The 18,931-nt window shown below is 37.6% G+C and overlaps 1 protein-coding gene across 2 annotated transcripts; it reads right to left on the minus strand.

Moving 5' to 3' along the window:
• Positions 1-206: 206 nt before the first annotated feature.
• LOC140747756 (uncharacterized) lies at positions 207-17,506 on the minus strand. Of its 2 annotated transcripts, XM_073080360.1 has the most exons (23): positions 17,332-17,506; positions 16,017-16,905; positions 15,437-15,702; positions 14,187-14,373; positions 13,561-13,738; positions 13,001-13,218; positions 12,269-12,442; positions 11,789-11,963; positions 11,526-11,631; positions 11,016-11,167; positions 10,476-10,688; positions 10,005-10,139; positions 9,740-9,824; positions 8,229-8,418; positions 7,593-7,754; positions 6,907-7,029; positions 4,521-4,785; positions 3,480-3,585; positions 2,942-3,100; positions 1,591-1,763; positions 1,124-1,333; positions 807-883; positions 207-422 (listed from the first exon to the last, which is right to left on the minus strand). In XM_073080360.1, the coding sequence occupies exons 1-23, from the start codon at positions 17,390-17,392 to the stop codon at positions 290-292; spliced, it is 4,437 nt and encodes a 1,478-aa protein (XP_072936461.1). In that variant the 5' UTR covers positions 17,393-17,506; the 3' UTR covers positions 207-289. The 2 variants fall into 2 exon arrangements, with proteins under 2 accessions (XP_072936461.1, XP_072936452.1); XM_073080351.1 differs by lacking the exons at positions 207-422; positions 807-883; positions 1,124-1,333; ... (2 more) ...; positions 3,480-3,585; positions 4,521-4,785 and adding an exon at positions 6,359-6,488 and having other exon boundaries at positions 6,908-7,029; positions 17,332-17,504.
• Between the last annotated feature and the right edge of the window lie 1,425 nt (positions 17,507-18,931).

Here is an 18,931-nt window from a genome sequence, read left to right on the forward strand (position 1 = left end):
TCACTGACTTAAACTTCATTGCTCATTTCAATCCACAAAAGACAAATAAGCGTTTCTTTGATTTAACTATTTGAATTAACGTCGACATCGATTTTATTTGTTTATATTAACGACATTTAGATGTTTGCCAGGAACGTTAGTAAAGTTACATTCAACGTTTGTGCTACAAGACTGATCAATCCACAATCTAAGTAGTACGACAAAAACGAGCGTTGAGATCACCAAATGGAAAGCACTGTTACTGATAAATTAACAATGATATAAGGAATGTTGCATCCTTGATCCAGAATTATTCGCTGACTGTAATCGTCAGCTGCTTGCTCCTGTTGGTCTCGAAGCGATCCATGGTCTTGATGTCCATGATCATCGTGATGGAGACGAAGAGACCCAGGGACATTATAGACGTCACGAATAATCCTGACCTGGAAATTATGAAAAGGAGAAAAAGTAAGGAGCAAAATATTGCAATGTTTCGCAACTTTTCGCCATCACTAAGGGTTGACAGGTGGAGAATGCCAATAAGCATTAAGTTCGCCCGTTGTAAACCTTAGGTTTACAGTAACGTATAACTAAATACATAAATAGTTGTAGAAATAGATGAACCCTTTATGGTTCAGATAGATAGCTCTATTATTACCACTCTGCATATTTCTAAGTGCATTAATAGTGTTAGCGCCGCCATCTTCAACATTAAGGAACGAGGTAGTACAGAAAAACTTGCTAACTTGCTTCTCAAGAGTGCAAATCTATGGTCAACTCCAGAGGAAACTTCAGACTATGACTATCTGCCCTTTAGTGCTACTTACCAAATGGGTACACTTGTGAAACCAATGCAGTCAAAAGCGTCAGCAAACTTCTCAGTGCTGTCCATGTATGGCTGCATCTGAAATCAGAAAAAAACAACAATATAATTACCAAATTATTAATTATTTATTAAACTGTCCTAATGAAAGAGTCGATAGTATCAAATAACAAAACAATAAAAATAAGTAATTTACCAAAACTTATTTCTGACCTACTTAAACGGTTGTATATGTAATCTACAGTATTCGGTACTATAGGTCTTAAATTAATTTGATTAACTACTAATTACTAGTACTTCTATTGCTAAAACTATACCTACCCGCACATTAGGCAACGTCAGAGTAGCTTCTTCCGAAGAGTAGACGAGAGGCAGCGAGCAGTGGTACGCGTGGCCCAGTACAGCAGACGGAGCATCAGGGGGCGCTGGTGCTTGCAGGTTCAGCCCGGTCGTTTCAAAGCTTCGCTTCACTTCCACGCCCACTGCTGTCCACCAGCCTGCCGATTGCTTGAAGCTGAACTCCAGTGTGATCTGGAAACGATGAAAACAATAATTTCACAAATGTTTTTGTTATAAGTGTTTCTAATATGATGTTGTGTATAGAATTCTACAACCAACCATAAGTTGAAGAAAAGTCGCATGCAGTATGCAAAGTCGAAAATAGATATTTTCCTAGGCTATGCTGAAGTAAATGTCTTAATTGCGCCATCGTAGTGTATTTACAAACTTTTATTCTGGCTTGATAATTTTCTGTATTTTTTTTTTAATTGTCAGTGGGAAGTATTTACCCTGTTCCTATTATTGTCACCATCAGCGAATCTGACAACGAGGATGGTGTACAGTCTCGTGGGTTTGACAGTGGCGACTCCCACCGGTGTATCCAGAACGGTCACGGTGTTATTTGACCAACGCAGCTCGGGCCAACCCGTGGAGTAGAAGAGAGCACCGTTGCCTGGTGGTCCTGGAATCATATAAATCATATAAAAAAGGTGCAAGGAGAGCTCTCTTCCAAAGCCGGCGAAGCACTGGCGACTCCTATGGTGTTGCAAATGTCTATAGGCGACGGTGACTGCCTCATCGTTAAGATATAAATGTAAACAAAATAAAAGTGAAGTCTTAATGAAGAAATCGTTAACTTTACTGTTAGATTGTTTGATGTATTTATGAGTGTAAGATTTTTATAAAAGTAGTACGAAATTTGCCCACAGGGGCCGCCGCCTTTAACTTTATTGCAAATTACCGGTGTAATCTGATTTAACCATTATGGAATGGCAGGTCCACTTTTTGAAGGCGATCTGTCTTCATGCTTATAGGAAACAAGGTATCACTGCAGTACATTTATATAGTAACAGTTATCAGTCCTACCTTAATTGGTTTAAGAGTTCTAATCTATACGTAGAGCCGCTGATTCTATAAAGATTATAGAAAAAGGAAAAGAAAGGAGTCATATCACATTTAGATACAAAATAAGAATAGAAAGTAAAGTAAATCAGGAGAAGTTGAGTGTTGAAACGCATATGAGAGATTTCACCTACATCATGTCTAGAAAAAGAAAACCTAGAGACTATATTTGTCGAAGTGACTTCTCGATGAAAGTGGAAGGATAGCTTCGAGATTTCTATTGACAGGTACCAAAAAACGTGTTCCTATAACTTGATCTATAGCCTGTTGCTTACTATGTTGCAGAATCTCTATTCAAGTCGTCTTATTTTATAGATCAAGGTCAGTATGGCGACTTACATTCTGAATATATTCGTAAAGAAATGTATGTTTTGATTTTATGCGTTTTTAGCGCTTTATGCATTTCTTAGCCGTAATAACATGTATGAACAAAATGCTAGTTACAAGAATAAGGGCTAGCCCCTACAGCATTCTAACGTATCGCTAGATATACGATTAATATATCGACATGCCACACTAGAACACATTTAATAAGGCTCCGATAAGATTAAAGTCCTACCTATAAGATAAGCGACAAATTGATCGCTACCCTGGAGGAAAAGCCTCATAAAGTCTCTCTCTTGCGACAACATTCAATCCAGAACACATCGCCACTAAACACTACTGTTGTTAGGCCAAAATAAGAATACGTATGATCATGGTGCCCTCATAGTAGTTCATCTTCAAAATTCAAGTCACCCGTAGCGTTATAAAGCGCGAACTTCTGCAGCGCCTTCACTGGTCTCTCCTCCTCAACAGGCGTGGTGCTGGTGGGCTCTTCCGTGGCCGCCTGCCGCCGCACGCGCGCCCAGTCGCCCTCCACGTAGTCTGCTGGCTGGGCTTGGGACACCGAATTTCCTGGAATTTAACAAGATCTAAATTCACCCGATTTTTAGCAGACAAAACAGTGGGTAAATTTATTATTAACAAAAACACGGTATGGAGTTATATAATATATCTAGATCAAAATATAGCTATAGATGAAATATAAAACCTTCAAAATGATAAGTTTACTTGCATAGGTATTATTTAAACAAGAGTATTTTTATGACACTAACTTATTTACATTACATTCTTCTGTTAATTTTCAACTCTCCCGCGGTGTTGAAATCCACCGAGACCGATTGCGAATTGTAAGCTTTTGCACACACAGAACGTTAAGACTATTATCCGAGGTTAGATACGTCAATTCATCGATTAATTTCTCGCCATCAAATATAAGATGAACTATAGTTACCCAAAATCCCCAGGACTCGCCCCGGTCCGTATATGTCCTGCAGACGAGCAAAGGTTTCTGTCATCTGGGCGTCGCGCTCTGACCACGGACCTTGAAGTGTTAATACCTGGAGACAAACACTTGCTCAACCTCTGGACTACTTTACAAAAAAGTTCTGATAGAAAGTAGTCAAATACGGCGCTTCATCACAATACCGCTTCCGGGTTATGGTGCTGTGAATATTACAGGTATATACTTGTATAACTTATTAGGCATTTAATTTAGGAAGCAGTGATTGCCTTAAGGCCGTTTGTCCACAGCCACCAAGCCGTCACCGTCAACCTGATGACGGCGCCGAAGTAGCGGTACTTACATTTACTATAGCCGCCTGTCCACCGCACGTCCGCCACCCGAGCACCGTCATATCGGCCGCCGATTTTTCGAGTAGATAGATCGAAAATAAACCGGCGATATCGCATCTCGGTGGACAATTTATCGCCGTCACGTCATATTAAAATTGGCCCGAAATTATGTCGTTCTCAGTGACGATTCGGTGACGGTGGCGGTGGACATCGTAGCGGTTGAAATTTGGCCTCTCGATCGAGGGATCCGAGGTTCGAGTCCCAGACACATAGCTCTGATTTTTTAAGTTATATACGTGTACGTCAATAATTTCCACTTGATATAAAGGTGACGCATTAGACTATGGCCTAATCCTTCTCATTTTGAGAGAAGACCCGTATCTAGTAGATAGTAAATGATTGACTACAGACTTTTAATTTAAATTCCTCGCTATAATATTATCAAGTAGTAAAAAAGGTTTACAGTAAAATCTCTATGAAAGTAAATATAGTCAAGGGCAAAATTTCATTCACTCGTTTTGTTGCTATAACGTTAACAGAGATTTGTTTTGTTTATTTTTCACTTCAATGTAATGCTCCGTTTTAGTAGGATTTAGTATTTATATCAGTTGTATATCTTATTCGATATTTAATTATACATGTACGTAGTTAAGAATATTAAAAACTAGATAATCTCAAACAAAAACAAAAAGACACTAACCTGCGTTTCATTGCTAATATAATCGGGGTGCACATCCAGAAAATCCTGTGGAAGTACCAGCGTAGTCAGACCTTCCAGCATCTTCCTGAGCCTTGGGAAATTTCCACTGGACAGGGGTACAGAATCCTGGTTGTTAAACACGACGATCGCAGCCTGCTCCTCATATATCTTCATCAATTCATCTTGATCTAGGTATTTCAGGGCCGGTCGCCGACATTTGTCGAGGGATTTGGGTCCAAAGAACAAGAATGGACCCTCTAAATTTGCGTAAACACAAATTAACCATGACGAGAGAATCACAAGCGTTCGTAAGCGCATTTTGCTGGGAGTATCTCTTCGTAATAACTCGAAGTCTACTGCTAGCTCAGGGAAGTAAGTATCGATTTGAGTTTTGCGCATGCGTTTTATGAAGCACTGTTTATATTGTAAAGTCTAGAGTTCTGCTTTTAACTTTTAGACTTCCCTAATATTTTTGTATTAAGAGAATTTAGTAAATATCGGAAGCTTATAAATCTAATTTATGTTTTTAAATAGGTATCGAACAAACATTCTGTGAACATACTGTGAATCTTAAGTACTATCCATGCTCGGATGTATTGCTGCTAATGAATGAAGAATTTAAACACTTTATATTAATATGTCTGTCATAGTTTCAAATCAACTTACAACAACTTTATCCATACCATAAAGAATAACGATACTTTTATACCTTTGATTTTGTAATTGGTACATCTAATGATAGTAGTACATATCTTTGTATTTACGTGGTTCAAAAAATTTGGAAAATATTGGGCTAATAATGTTAGTTATATATAGTGGGAAAGCAGTCTATTGTTTTAACACTCTGTGATGCTGCATAAAGCTAGATCTCTGATATCCGCATTTAGCGCAAAAAACAAACAAACTCCTAAATCAGCACTTTAGTATGAAGTGGTGCTTGATCTAGAAAGTCTATCTTAGATTTTGCTAGTGAAGATGACTGCCCCATTTAAAAATACTACCGGACACTGGTTTTACTAGATACCTACTATACATTAATGATTATACATTTCGAATCCTATTTGGCTACTGAATATTTTTTTATTACATAGGAGTAGCAGACACATGCTGTCCATCCGATGATAAGTGGCTACTGCCACTCATGGACATCTGTAATCAACCACATAGAATTAGATATTCCTACTAGTGGTAGGCCACAGGTGCGTCGCTACCCCTGAGGACTAAGCTAGAACGCCTGGGAAAAGTCACCACACCATTCAAATCAGAATACACCAGCGCTTAACACTGCTGTTATGATGTAGAAATAGGTGTGGGTGTGCTGCCATCAGACTCAAACCACAAAGAGTAATCGACCACCTTCAAAAACATTCAAATAATATTAGAACTTAACTAATGATCATTACGTTATTAATGTTAATTTCAATTTATTATTTGTCTAAAAGTTTTACTCTCTCACTATTTTAGATCGTATTATACTGTAGGTACTTGTATTTATAATGAAAAGCGCTCAATACCTTTATACCCATTGTTTTAAACATTATATGTTTTGTAGGTACATATTTATCGATTCACAATCTTCACTCAGAACAGAAAACTTAATCCGTCATTCAGTTTCTAGGACAGAAATGTTTGGCGTGGGCTTAAATACTAGAAATCCATTCTTCGCTCAGTCATAATCGGTACGTCTGTTTTTAATAATCAGTATATCCATTGTTTGGCCTAACAAAGATTGTTATCGATAGATTGTGCATTAATAACGAGCTTTAATGAATAGTTAACATTAAGGGTTAAAAATAACACGGTATAGAAATTTAATAAAAACTTTATGATACTTAATCAATTGTACAAAATTGTTGAGAATTTACAAGAATTATTTAATAATAAATAATGCGAGGTATAGTAGATATATCCAGCTCAGGGGACGTAGCAACGTGGCTGATGAGGGATGACGGGAGAAGAAGGATGTTTCTGAAAAACAAAACAACATTAAGCTTGTAACTGAAATTAATGACTTAAATAATATGACGCAATAGTGTTATAAAACAGCCATTGACTACAGTGTGCTGCGAAACAAAAAAGCTACAATGACAAATGAATTATCATTTGTCAAATACCGTTTTTTATTTATGATTACGTATTTAAAAAATAAGTAGGTACAATTAAAAAGTAAAAACAAAATAAAACGTAGTATAATTATTTTAATTTAGTGATAATATATCTTTCGAACATTTTTCTCCAAATATACTGGATCTGTTATTGTTATGACGTCCATATTAAAAAGTAAATAAATAGGTACCAAATTTCCATCTCGTTTGCCAAGATTACCAAGCCGTCAATCATGTAAGTTTAATGTTGTCGGAGACCTTATAGTTAGCTAGTTAACTTACTCTTCCTTTCATTGGGATCTGTGACACCACAAAGCTTATAGGACACGGTCCGCTTGCGCTTGGTGTCCACGAAGCCCGGGATGAAGATACTGGGGGAGTCCAACCGACCAGACGCTAGCAATCTGGAAGTAGATACCAAGTTTAAATATGACGTCGGTATAAATACAAATGACGTCAATCTGAATACAAATGACGTAGACTTCAATAGGAATGACGTCAACTGAAATACACATAATGTCCATTTAAATAAAACAGAAATGACGCCTGTGTTGATACCACTATTCTAATATGTTTTACAATTACTGTATCATACTAGACATGAGTAACCAATTTGTCAATCATCAGATAGTCATGAAAACCATGTGGTGGAAAAACAAGTGCAGTTGTGGTAAGTGAGATATATTTTTCAGAGGCTTTTTAACTTGGTCCTCAAGAGTAGCGTATCTGTGGCCGGACTCTGTAGGAATATCTAATCCTGTCTGGGGTTGATTACAGATGTCCATGGACGGCAGTAGCCACTTACCATCAGGTTGACTGCATGCTCGTCTGCTCCTCCTACACTATGTTCTCCATAACGAAACACCTTGTGAAGTGGTGGTCGATGTAATGACATTCAACAAGTGCTATGTAAAGAACCTATTTTGAATAAAGAAATTTTATTTATTTATAAAAAGTCAACCCGTACCTGGTGAAGTCGAGCTCCAGGCGGTTGGCGTCGGGCCCCGCGAAGTGCAGCAGCACCTGGATGCACGCGCCGGCGTGCAGCAGCCGCGTGCGCCGCGAGTCCACGCCCACCATCCACTCCGGGACACCCATCACCTTGCGGATGTCCGCGAGGAACGCACCCCTGCGGATGTCACATTTTAAAGATAAATACGAGAAAACTAATAGTAAATTGTCGATTAATCAATGAGTTTCTTGAGATGAGATGTAAGATAAGATAATAAATGTTGCGGACGAGTTAGATGAATTTCAAGGTAGAACAGAAGATTTTTAATGAAGAAAATTTTCTTAATATTAAAACGTCAGTTCAGTTTGAGCACATCTCAGCCAAAAAAATAAGCCACACAAACATGTGCTGCTTTCCCTAAAGATTGACTAAGCAAGAATATCTTTAAAAGAAACTCTCTAAGTATCGTCCATCAACTTTGAATAAACGATATCTTTATCCAGATGTATATACCACTTAAATTTCTGTCTTAAGTTACTACTTTGTGTCTTTTTATCTTTTAGAAACGACATCAAAATCTAATTTTAATATGAAGATGAAATAAATCACATGTAAATTTCATGCCTTAAATTAATACAAACATTCACTCACAGAACAAATCTAGGCGGTTTCATAATATTGACATATTTGATGATATCCTTATCGGGTTGGATGTTGGCGCAGGCGAACCGCTCGGAGGTCCTCTCCGGCCCGAAGATGACGATGGAGCGGCCCACCGCCGACACCGTGCCCTCTAGCGGGAAGTTGCTGTCCATGAACATCTGCCGCTCACCGCCCACCGCTGGGAAAGGAAGTTTTTTTAAGAAAACTAAAGTAGTTTTTGAACAAGTAATTAATTAAAAAATCAAAAAACCCGACTGCACTATAAAAGCTGAAGTAGAATTACCAAAAACGGTGATATAGGCCGTTTATTATTTTTATGCAGAAAGCCAAATATAAAGTTTTATAGTAGGTATCTGCTTCAAAATCAAAAGATGTTCAAACAATATTATCCTATTTTATTTATCCTCGTATTGCTCATTTACGCTATATAAAGAACCAGTATTAGTAAAATTCCAGCACTCTAAAGTTCTGCGGTTTCCCTTTGCGTTGATCTTTATCGCAGCAACACTACTCATTTAGTCAGACAGTCATCTCGATGAGTTATATATATGTATATATTATAAAATGTATGTGTAATCTCTTTTAAGTTCCTTCATTTATTTTGATATCCTACTCGATAGGTTTGATTAACTTTTTTCAAAAGGTGTTACTATTTCGCAAAACAATCCACCATTTACGCTCCATAAAATATATAACTTCAGTTATTCAAAGTTCCGGTCATTATTTTACCTCGTAATGGGTAGAATTACATTATTTTTATCCAACAAGCCAAATACAAAATTTCATAGTGTTTGCTTCAAAATTGACGATTGTTTAATTGAACTTTTTACCCTTATTTTACCCTCTACGGGGTTAATTTTTCGGATGGGGATAAATAGGTGTGTCCTTGTTCCTATCCAGAAAGCCAAATATTAAATTTTGTAGCAGTTGCTACAAAATTAAAGGATTTCAAAAATTCTGTTTTCCCCTATTTTACCCTCTTAGGGGTAGAATTTCCAAAAGGCCTTTCTTAGTACTTATTTACGCTATATAGCGAGCCTTTGTGCAAAATTTCAGAACTCTAAGTTGAGCGGTTTTGGCTGTACTTTGATTTCTAAAAAATGAAAAAGTCATTTAGTTAGTCAGTCAGTCAGTCACCTTGCTGTTTTATATATATACAAATATGTTTTTATAATCTCCGTTTAATTTCCTTTCATTTGATACCCTATTCGATAGGTTCAGTTAACTTTTTTTTTTAAATGTGTTACTATTTCGCGCCAAAAATCCGCCATTCTATTTATTTTTTTCTAACACCTATCTAAGGACACTCGGGTCATTGAGACGTATATAATGACACCTTAACTGTCGAAATTCATCCAGCCGTTTGTTAGATCCGATCGTGTAAAGTTCGTTGTGACATGCTCTACTACATACATTTGATACAGGCTTAATTACATTTGTATGAACACAAAAGAACAATAGGAAGGTGATAGAGTAAACGAATAAGTTAGAAAACTTACATATGGTTCCCAATCTTGCAGTCAAATCGCCAACGTCGCAGCGGAGAGGATTGTCCGCACCGCACTCTTGGTTATACAGATCATGCTGAAAGGTAAAAATATCAACATTTCATTAAAATGTTACTCTCATTAGTATAAGTTGTTAAGACATAAATAATTCCATATTTACATCTTGAATTCTTGATCAAATGGCGAGTAACATTGCAAAAGTAGCATATACTATCTGAAAAGTATTTCTAACTATTATTTATTATTCTATACTTACATTAAGGGGGTCAGCAAGCTGCGTGAAGTAAGGGTTCCACCGGTACCCCCCGGCGACGCAACGGGTGTTGGTCACCTTCACGGCCGCGTCCACACCCACTGGGTTCACGAAGATCTCCCAATTGTGATTCTGGGTCTGTAAAGGTAAATTAAAGAAAGAATAATGAAAAAATGAAAATATTTTATTTGTATCAATACATTATCATCTTCTGTTGACTAAGTATAATTAAAAAAATTAAAGAAGTTAAGGAATCTGTTTTAAACAGTTATTATTGTACTATTGGAGTACCTATGTTTACCAATGATATCAGTTAGCCAAAGATTGCAACTGTGTGATATCTCCTCGTATTACATCATCCATTCTAATTCCTTATAGGTTTGTGAATATATCTTGACCTTTATTAGACAATATTATGCCTCTCTCTTTCTCAGTATACGGCACATCGTCATGTAAGCAATAATCGCAACTCACAAAGTTCCGATCGCGAACACCAGGATGTCGCAGCTTAACCTCAATGACAGTATCGCTGGCGCTGCCATCGTTGTGTATGAGCTGCGTCATGCGGATGTAGCCGTACGCGAACCCGCCGGGGTGGTGGAAGGACGCGATGCCGCGGATCTCGCGCGCCTCGGACGGACTGTAGCCGCGCTCGATGGAGGAACACGCCCAGCGACGGTCGCGGCTCTGGGGAACGTTAAGATAAACTTTGTGAACAATTTGATGAGAATATTTTGTGACTTTACCAACCACCTAAAATTCCTAGCTCATCAAAATGGCTCAAATTGTTCATAATCATGCTCATTCACATAAAAAACTTCTGATGTTTCAAAATTATGCGTGTAATAGAAATTAAATATGACTTGCATGAACAGAAAACATCGCACAACTGTAAAGTGTGAAGATATAAAATTTACAAATACATAGTCCTCTAAATTGTCCCAGTTTCAGACAGTTAGTAGTAAAAAAAACACAGTTGTAATTTACTGAATATTTGTAACCTTTATAACTTACCTTCTTATAAAGAACAACTGAGCGTCCCAGAATGCTGTAGGGTCCAAACAGAGACACCTGCGTCTCATTGTAGAAGGTGGTTAACCGCTTGACCTCTTCCAGGAGGCCGTACTTGTCGCCTAAGTCTCCTACAGGATACTGGTCTGCTGTACCTAAATAGTCAAATGGTATTACTGCTTTACGTACTTTTACATTTACTAATTCTCATTTACAAATATCTTTTTGAAGTTTTCTTTTTTCAGAATACACAACCTTTACAATGAAAATCAGTCTAGCTATTACAAAATAAATCGTACTCGAATCATCATATTACAAAATAAATCGTAATCGTAATCGAAAATAAATCGTACAAAGAAACCAAAAAATAAAAACGGAATTTAACTCATTATAATATTTTTACTTCTTATTTCGAATGGTTAAATTTATAAAAATGTATTATTCATACGTGTAACAACTTAAAGTTGTTACCTCAGTATCGATCAATTTGTCATTATTTGCACAGTTTCATACCTTTTGTGGGCGGAGGATTGCCTGATTTGTTAGCGTTGAAAGGGTTGAACGTGTCATACAAAGTTGTCTTTTCACAGGGAAATTCTAGTTCTCTTTCGACAGGTACCTGTAAATGAAGTAATAATGTAAAACTTTGAGGACCTCTCTCTTAAATTTATACTAATATTAAAAGTCTTGAAAATTATTAAATTTGAGAAACTCTGCCTCCGTTTTTATTTTAAAAATCCTTAACATACATACCTATCGCAGTTGTTAACACTCACCACATGTATCTTATAGTTCCTGACTTCATCAGTCAGCCCCTCGAGCGTGACCTGCACGTTGGTGACGTCATACTCCGACTGCTGGACCATCTCGATGCGGCCTTTCACTGACACAGTGTCTCCGTTGCCGAACCAGTCCCGCACAACGGCTTTGCGACGATGGAGGCCGTTGATTCTGAAAACAAGCATAAACTTCACACTTACTGCTTAATCAGATAAATCAAAAATTACCCAGCAAGAAATATTTTCTACAGTCATAGGTCGCGATATTATTAATTATATCTTGGTTGTTATAAACAAAGACAAAGAGAAGTATTCAAGCACCCACGTGTAGAACAGAAACTGGACCTTGGTGACAATCAAAACTGAAAAAATATATTTACCTTTCCAAACGAAATCGCTACTTAATCCCAAGAAGAGACCTCTGAAATCCTTACTTCTTATTATATTTACTTTTAAAAACACTCCATCTCCACTTACATAGAGCAAGCCATCCGTTCTCCTCTGGCGACGGGCCCGTGGTCGTCGTAGATGACGAGCGAGCGCTTCATGATGGTGTACTTGCCGGCCAGCGACACGATGTTGTCCGTGAACAGACGTCGTGTTAACACTGCGCTGTCACGCTTCTTACCCGCCACTGCTAGTGTGCCGTGCCTGAAATTTGTTCAAATGTTATTAGGTTATCAATATAAAATGGTAGAAAAAGGATAAAGACTATATAAAGGTTAAAATCATCATCATCATCATCAACCCATTATTGTCCCACTGCTGGGCACGGGTCTCCTCTCAGAATGAGAAGGATTAGGTCATAGTCCTCCGCGCTCACCAAGTGCGTATTGGTAGACTTCACATACCTTTGAATTTTTTCTTTTTATAAAATGTTATTAAACAATGAATTACGATAATTCAATGAAAGGAATTAATTAAATTAATGAAACATATGAAATGAATAAACTGAATGATAAGTAATAAATAAATAGAACCTCATAACTGAATTAAATGAAAAATATAAGTGAAATAAATGAAACGAAATACATGAAAAATATGAGTTAAATGAAAGTGTTAAATGTACGAAATATTTGACACGAATAAAAATTCAAGACATAAGCAAAAATAATGTACGAAATTATGTTATGAACGACATGAATAAAACGTATAAAGTGAATAAAAGAAGAGGAAGGTCAGCTTAAAAAACAAATGTGAGTAGCGTACCTGGTGGTAAGATCCCCAAGGCGGCAGAGCCCCTCCAGCCCGCGGCGGCAGTGGCGGCCGGGCTCGCGCGCGTCCACGTCCAGCCCGTGCGGCTCCAGCAGACGGCCGGCAGACAGGCACCGCGCCGTCCAGTTGTAGAAGTCCCGGCCTGGTGGGTGCTCGTTTAGCGACCAGCGGTGCTCGAATGTGTTGTTCACACTTGCGCCGTCCGCGTGCACCTGTGTCACGGAATTGGGGGTTAACTAAGGCTAACTAAGAGGATAGAAAGAGAAAACATTGTCATGATTGTTGATTAAGAATGAATAAGAGGAATCGTGATCATGGTTGACAGTTGAAACATAACAGATGGAACATAAAAAACAGAAGAAAAGGGCATAAAAATGAGAAGAAAAGGAACAAATAAGAGAGAGAAAAATAAATGTAAGGGAAAATAGGGATAAAACAAGACCGTACCAATCCCTTTCATAAAAAGAAAGAAACCATCTAGTCAAAAGGTAGCGCTTCCAAAAAATATTCTGGAAACAAAAATAAAACAAAAAATATGTAATTAGTTTCATTACCATGCTCTCGATGATAATAGTGGTGTCTTCCCATGGCCGGTCGAGCGGCTGCCGGAAGATGACTCTACCGACCAGCGGGTACCTCAGAATGACCTCCGCTGACATCATCGGAGTCTGATACTCCGTGCCCGGCTCGTACTGCAGGATGGTACCACAGAGTTCCCGACGCGGAGGCCTCCTATTGATGATTCAAATTAAGGGTCATTAGAAATTGTGCATAATATATTTCAGTCTATATAAGTACTATATTTTTACTGGATCACTAGTCATAGACATACTTGTACATAGGTAGAGGAACATTCATTATGTTAAATGGAACTTTTAAGTCATCAGTTACAATGTTTCGTGTTCTTGGAGAGAATCTAGATTCTAATATAATCTTGCATTACTTCAAAAATAATTAGGTTGTATAAATTAAATACAGTAAGAGAAAATCTATACGTATACAATGAATCAAAATCCCGGTATTTACCAATAACCCGGCCATCTTATTATTGCCTTTGAGTTATATCTATGAACCATTTACCTATGTTATATAGTATGAATTGTTTGTTTCCCTATTAAATAAATAAATCTAAACAAGGCTACAATTTCTCATTGTTCTCTCCACATTAAAAACCTCTCACCTCGTCAACACCAGAGCCCTGTGCAGGACGCTCATCATGCCGCCCAGCGGCAGGAACACGTCCCAGTAGGCGCCGCTGAGCTCATTCGCAAGACCGGGCAGCAAGTACTTGTGGTTTAGGTACTCTGTACGATCCTTGTACTTGCCCAGGAGGTCGCCCACTGGGTACTGGTCTTGGGTGCCCATGCCTTATAATAAAGTAATTTAAAGATTTGTTAATAGAAAGTGAGAAGGTAGACCCTTTGTGACGCCCCCCTAAAGGTATGGTGGGAGGGTGGAAAGTTGGAGAGAGAGTCTAAGATCATACAGTTTGTCGTTCAAATCGACAGTGAAAATTAAATATGATGCATGTTCATCTATCTGGATTTAAAAAAGGCACAAGAAAAAAACTCTAATAGATTAAATGCTAGACATCATACAATGATTAAAAACCAATTTGTTTCATTATTCGTGCTCCTAATTTCGTCGATTGTGATAGGCAATTTAACATTTCGTTTAATCACAGCCACCAATTATTAAATTCATGTTTTCTTTTAAAAAATCGTTAATCGTTAGTCGTAGAATGTTTTTAAATTAATCTCAGGAAGCTATAACTTAAATTAAATTGCCGATATAAACATTCCAGCATCGAGAACATAAAACTACGTAACCTTCGCAACATGCAACGAATGCATTACCTCCAGATCAACAAATACCGAATGCCACTGGAGCAATCGGATGTAATCATCCGAATTCCATAGTAACATGCTGACGCACTGAAAAACGTAAACTTCCACCGATTGGCCGCGTACCAAGAAACCGGCGAGCACCGAGACCGGCCGAGATCTCGGCTAATTTAGGCTTACGGAATAAGAATAGATGGAAAATATTTTTGCGAAACATCTTACATAGTAAGGTGAACCAGTTTCCAAAAGTCATTCTCGGAAATTGTCTAATATTTCAATTTGTAAACCCTTATGTAGCCCATGTTTGAATTGTAATACGAGGAACAATATTCAATACTATTTATTTTTATTATGTTATATTAAGACGCTTATGATTTTTTAAATTGGCTTATAATATACTCGTACATCTGCTTGATACCTTCGATTGTTGATCGAAGCTTAATCCCGACAACATTTTAAAATTAAACTGATAGTAGGATTTCAGTTATAATTATTTTTGGATTAACCACAGACCTCTATTTGTTTTCTGATTAAGACTATACACTACTATACAGTACTTAAAGAGCTACTTGCTATATTGTCTTACCTGGCGGCGGAACATCCTTAGCCTCAATATTAGTTGGATTATACAATTTCCCCGTGGTATTACAAATGTGGTCAACCATGCTAGCGTCCAGTAGCTTAGGCGGGAGCTCCCTGATGCTGTACTGGAGCATGGAGCCGACGAATCGGAGGTTGGACTCGTAGTCCATGTCCGCAGCACCCAACTGGAAGTTCGCCCAGGTCGGATCGAATGGCGAATGCTGGGTAAACTCCACCATTCCACGTATTCCGTCCATGTTGATTAGAGTTCTGAATTTAGAAAAGTTCCAGTTAGAAAATGACCTTTATAATAAGGACGATATTAATAACGTATGACGAGGTCATATGCGCGTACCCTTCGCTGAAAGTTTGATATTCAATCCCCGGGTATGCAAAGAACTAAATGATAAATTATTGATTTATGTTATGTCCATAGTTAACTTATTCTTGGTTGTTGTTGTGTTACGTACTTAATATTTATTTATGAAAAAGTCAACAATTCAATTCAAAAATGAGGTTATAAAAATAATTTACCAATCAGGCAACATAATGTTATGTCATAACGTAGTTGATATAATACTTACTTTGTACTCTTCGGGGGTATTAACCTCAACTTAGCGCAGGCCAAAAAACTTTCAGTGTGACTATTATCATAAATCACCACGTACAGATTCCTCTTCGTCACCTCCATATCAGCTCTGAGGATGTCAATCACTTCATTCTTGTACAACGTTCTCACTTTCATTATGTTAGCATCGGCAGCTACTTTGACAAGACCTAAACGACTGTCCAGATCTCCGACGCTCATGCCGTCTCCACTGTTGTCAGGATCGAAGACTGCTTCCAATACATTACAGTTGTCTTCATGATTAGCACCCTTATCAGAATCAAAGATATCAGTCACGAACAACTTCCATTTATGCTCGGTAAACTCAACATTCTTTACAGCTTTCGTGTGATACAAATCTGCTTGGATATAAGAATCAGATTCATCGTATTCTTTCGAATAAATCCAGTGGAAATTTAAAACCCCGGCTATGGGAGAGAAGAACCTTGCCATCGCATGCTTTTCATAATGTTTTTCAGTTGCGAGTATAGAGGCGCATATTATTCGGTCTCTTTCAGCTGATTCTAAACGTATACTTTTACCCCATAAGCCTAAGGGACCTATTAAACTGTTCTTGCTTTCATACTCAGCGTGGTCCTTACCAGGTACCACTAGATAGCCTAATTCTTCAGTTAAATCTATTAACTCTTTGCCAAGATTCGCTTCGGAACATCTTTCATTCGAAAGGTCTCTGTAGTCCACTGGGAATTCGTGTATAGCCCACTTCCATACTCCGTCAGGGTACTGGAGGGTTGGTTTCAAGTTGGTTCTGACGCTGATGAGGGTGTCGTTTTTGTTTGAGAACTCGATCTCCCCGTGGAGACCATGTTGAGATAAGTAGGCCCGAAGAACGAGAGAATTTGATCCTAGAAATCAAATATTTTTCTCTGTTTAGCTAGTTAATTTTGACTAATTATTTTCTTGTCATTTTCAGTTTTTATAAAACTTTGCGTGCGATTATAGGAAGCTAAACAATTACGTAGTGTATAATTTATTAAAAGAAAACTGTTCTAAACCACATGTAAATAACTGGAAAATAAATATTAACAAAACAAAATCGCTACGTCATAGTAAATAAGCCAATATAATTCGAAAGGCGTTTGATAATAATAATAATAATAGTTAATTTCTATATACTATTAATAGATTACTTGTTGATCATTTTGTTATAATCATTATATCACTATTATCATTACCGAACAATCATTACATATGATTACACATAGCAATTGATACTCAATAGAAATCGCGCTCAATGACTTTCCGAGAATTCGAAACTATCGAATACTTACCATTAAGTAAAATTACTAACACTAGCAAAAACTTTGGTACTTGACTAACACAGTTGCACATTTTCTAACTTTTCACTTACATTTTTTAAACAAAGAATATTATTTATCAAGTTACTTTTGGAACCATATTATGTTGTCGTAACTCCGTATCACACTAAGTGAAAGGCAGTGGTTCAGGTCTTACAACTTAGTGAGCGAGAGGGGGGCCTGAGTGAGAGAGAGGTGGTCTGACGTCATGAGGTAACGTAGTCCACACCTGACCCATACCAATTAGCTTACATTTCGACCATGTGTTTGGGGTAAACACGCGTGCCTCGAGCACACAAACAATGGATGCTGTGAGATTACTTCTGAGTATTCAGGAACAATGTAGAAAACAAGTGAATTTAAAGCGACAAAATCTAAGATACTTTAAGTATCTTAGACTTAATCAATCAATAATAAATAAATACGTTACAGGAAGTAACAGTATAGCTCGATCTTAAATCGTAACAACCCAAAGACTTCCGCAATCCATTTTAAATTAATAAGAACTTTCATATACCTATACTTTTGCTACAGATTTTTTTTTGCCATACTATAGAGGACCTCATGAGACCTAAATGTAACATTATCGAAAGCCTTCGAGTTCTTAATCTAGTTGTACTACTCGGGAAGCAAATCTTAAAGAAAAGGTTTAAGTACATGTAAATGATAGCCTAGTGGTTAGGAAAAGCAGTGATAGCCTAATGGTTAAGAAACTTGGCCTCTCGATAGAGGGGTCTGAGGTTCAAATCTCAGGCACGCACTGATTTAGTTAGGTGCGTATCAGAAATTAATTATCCCTTGCTTAAACGGTGAAGGTAAACATCGTGAGGAACCCTTCATACCTGAGAGATTTATAAAAAAATCTCAAAGGTATGTGAAGTCTACCAATACGCACATGCCTAAGCCTTCTCATTCTGAGAGGAGACCCGTGCCCAGCAGTGGGACAATAATGGGTTGATGATGATGATGACATGTAAATAATATTGTGTTATAAACACCGTGAACATTCACTTCAAGACATTTCTCATGATTTATTCCCAATACATCTCCAGCTCAGTACCCTGACGTAGAACTGACGATTACAATACATATTGTAATACGGCTTCTGAAATCCGCATTCACGTTATATTCAATAGCGCTGGATCTATACATAACAACGGGACAGACTAACATTGATAAACAATGAATCATTCATCTATAAAAAGGTTTTGAAATAATGTCACGGACATTTGACCTTGCTGAGAAAAAATCTGGCCCAACTGGCCGCTAGCTGTAATGAAATATATACCTGCACTGTATATTTCATTTAAAATCTGTATGCAATTTAATATGCAACTGTCTCAACTTCGCCTAAATCGCCACCCAAGGCCAGGCTACTAGGTACACTACAGGCCAGGCTACTATATTTAACTGTACTTCGTGGCTTAGTTGTGTTTGGTTATTACCAAAACGAATTAATAGAATTCATAGAAAATGTTTCATATTTTTAATTCTAATTGCAGCAGTGTCTTGTGCTGAAATTTTCTATTCGCCTGTTGAAATACGTGCTGACAATTTTCTTTCACAACTTTAA

The sequence above is a fragment of the Epargyreus clarus genome, unplaced genomic scaffold (assembly GCF_041222505.1).
Source record: "Epargyreus clarus isolate Ecla_fem2 unplaced genomic scaffold, WU_Ecla_fem_2.2 ptg000002l, whole genome shotgun sequence".
In the NCBI taxonomy this organism is placed as follows: domain Eukaryota; kingdom Metazoa; phylum Arthropoda; class Insecta; order Lepidoptera; family Hesperiidae; genus Epargyreus; species Epargyreus clarus.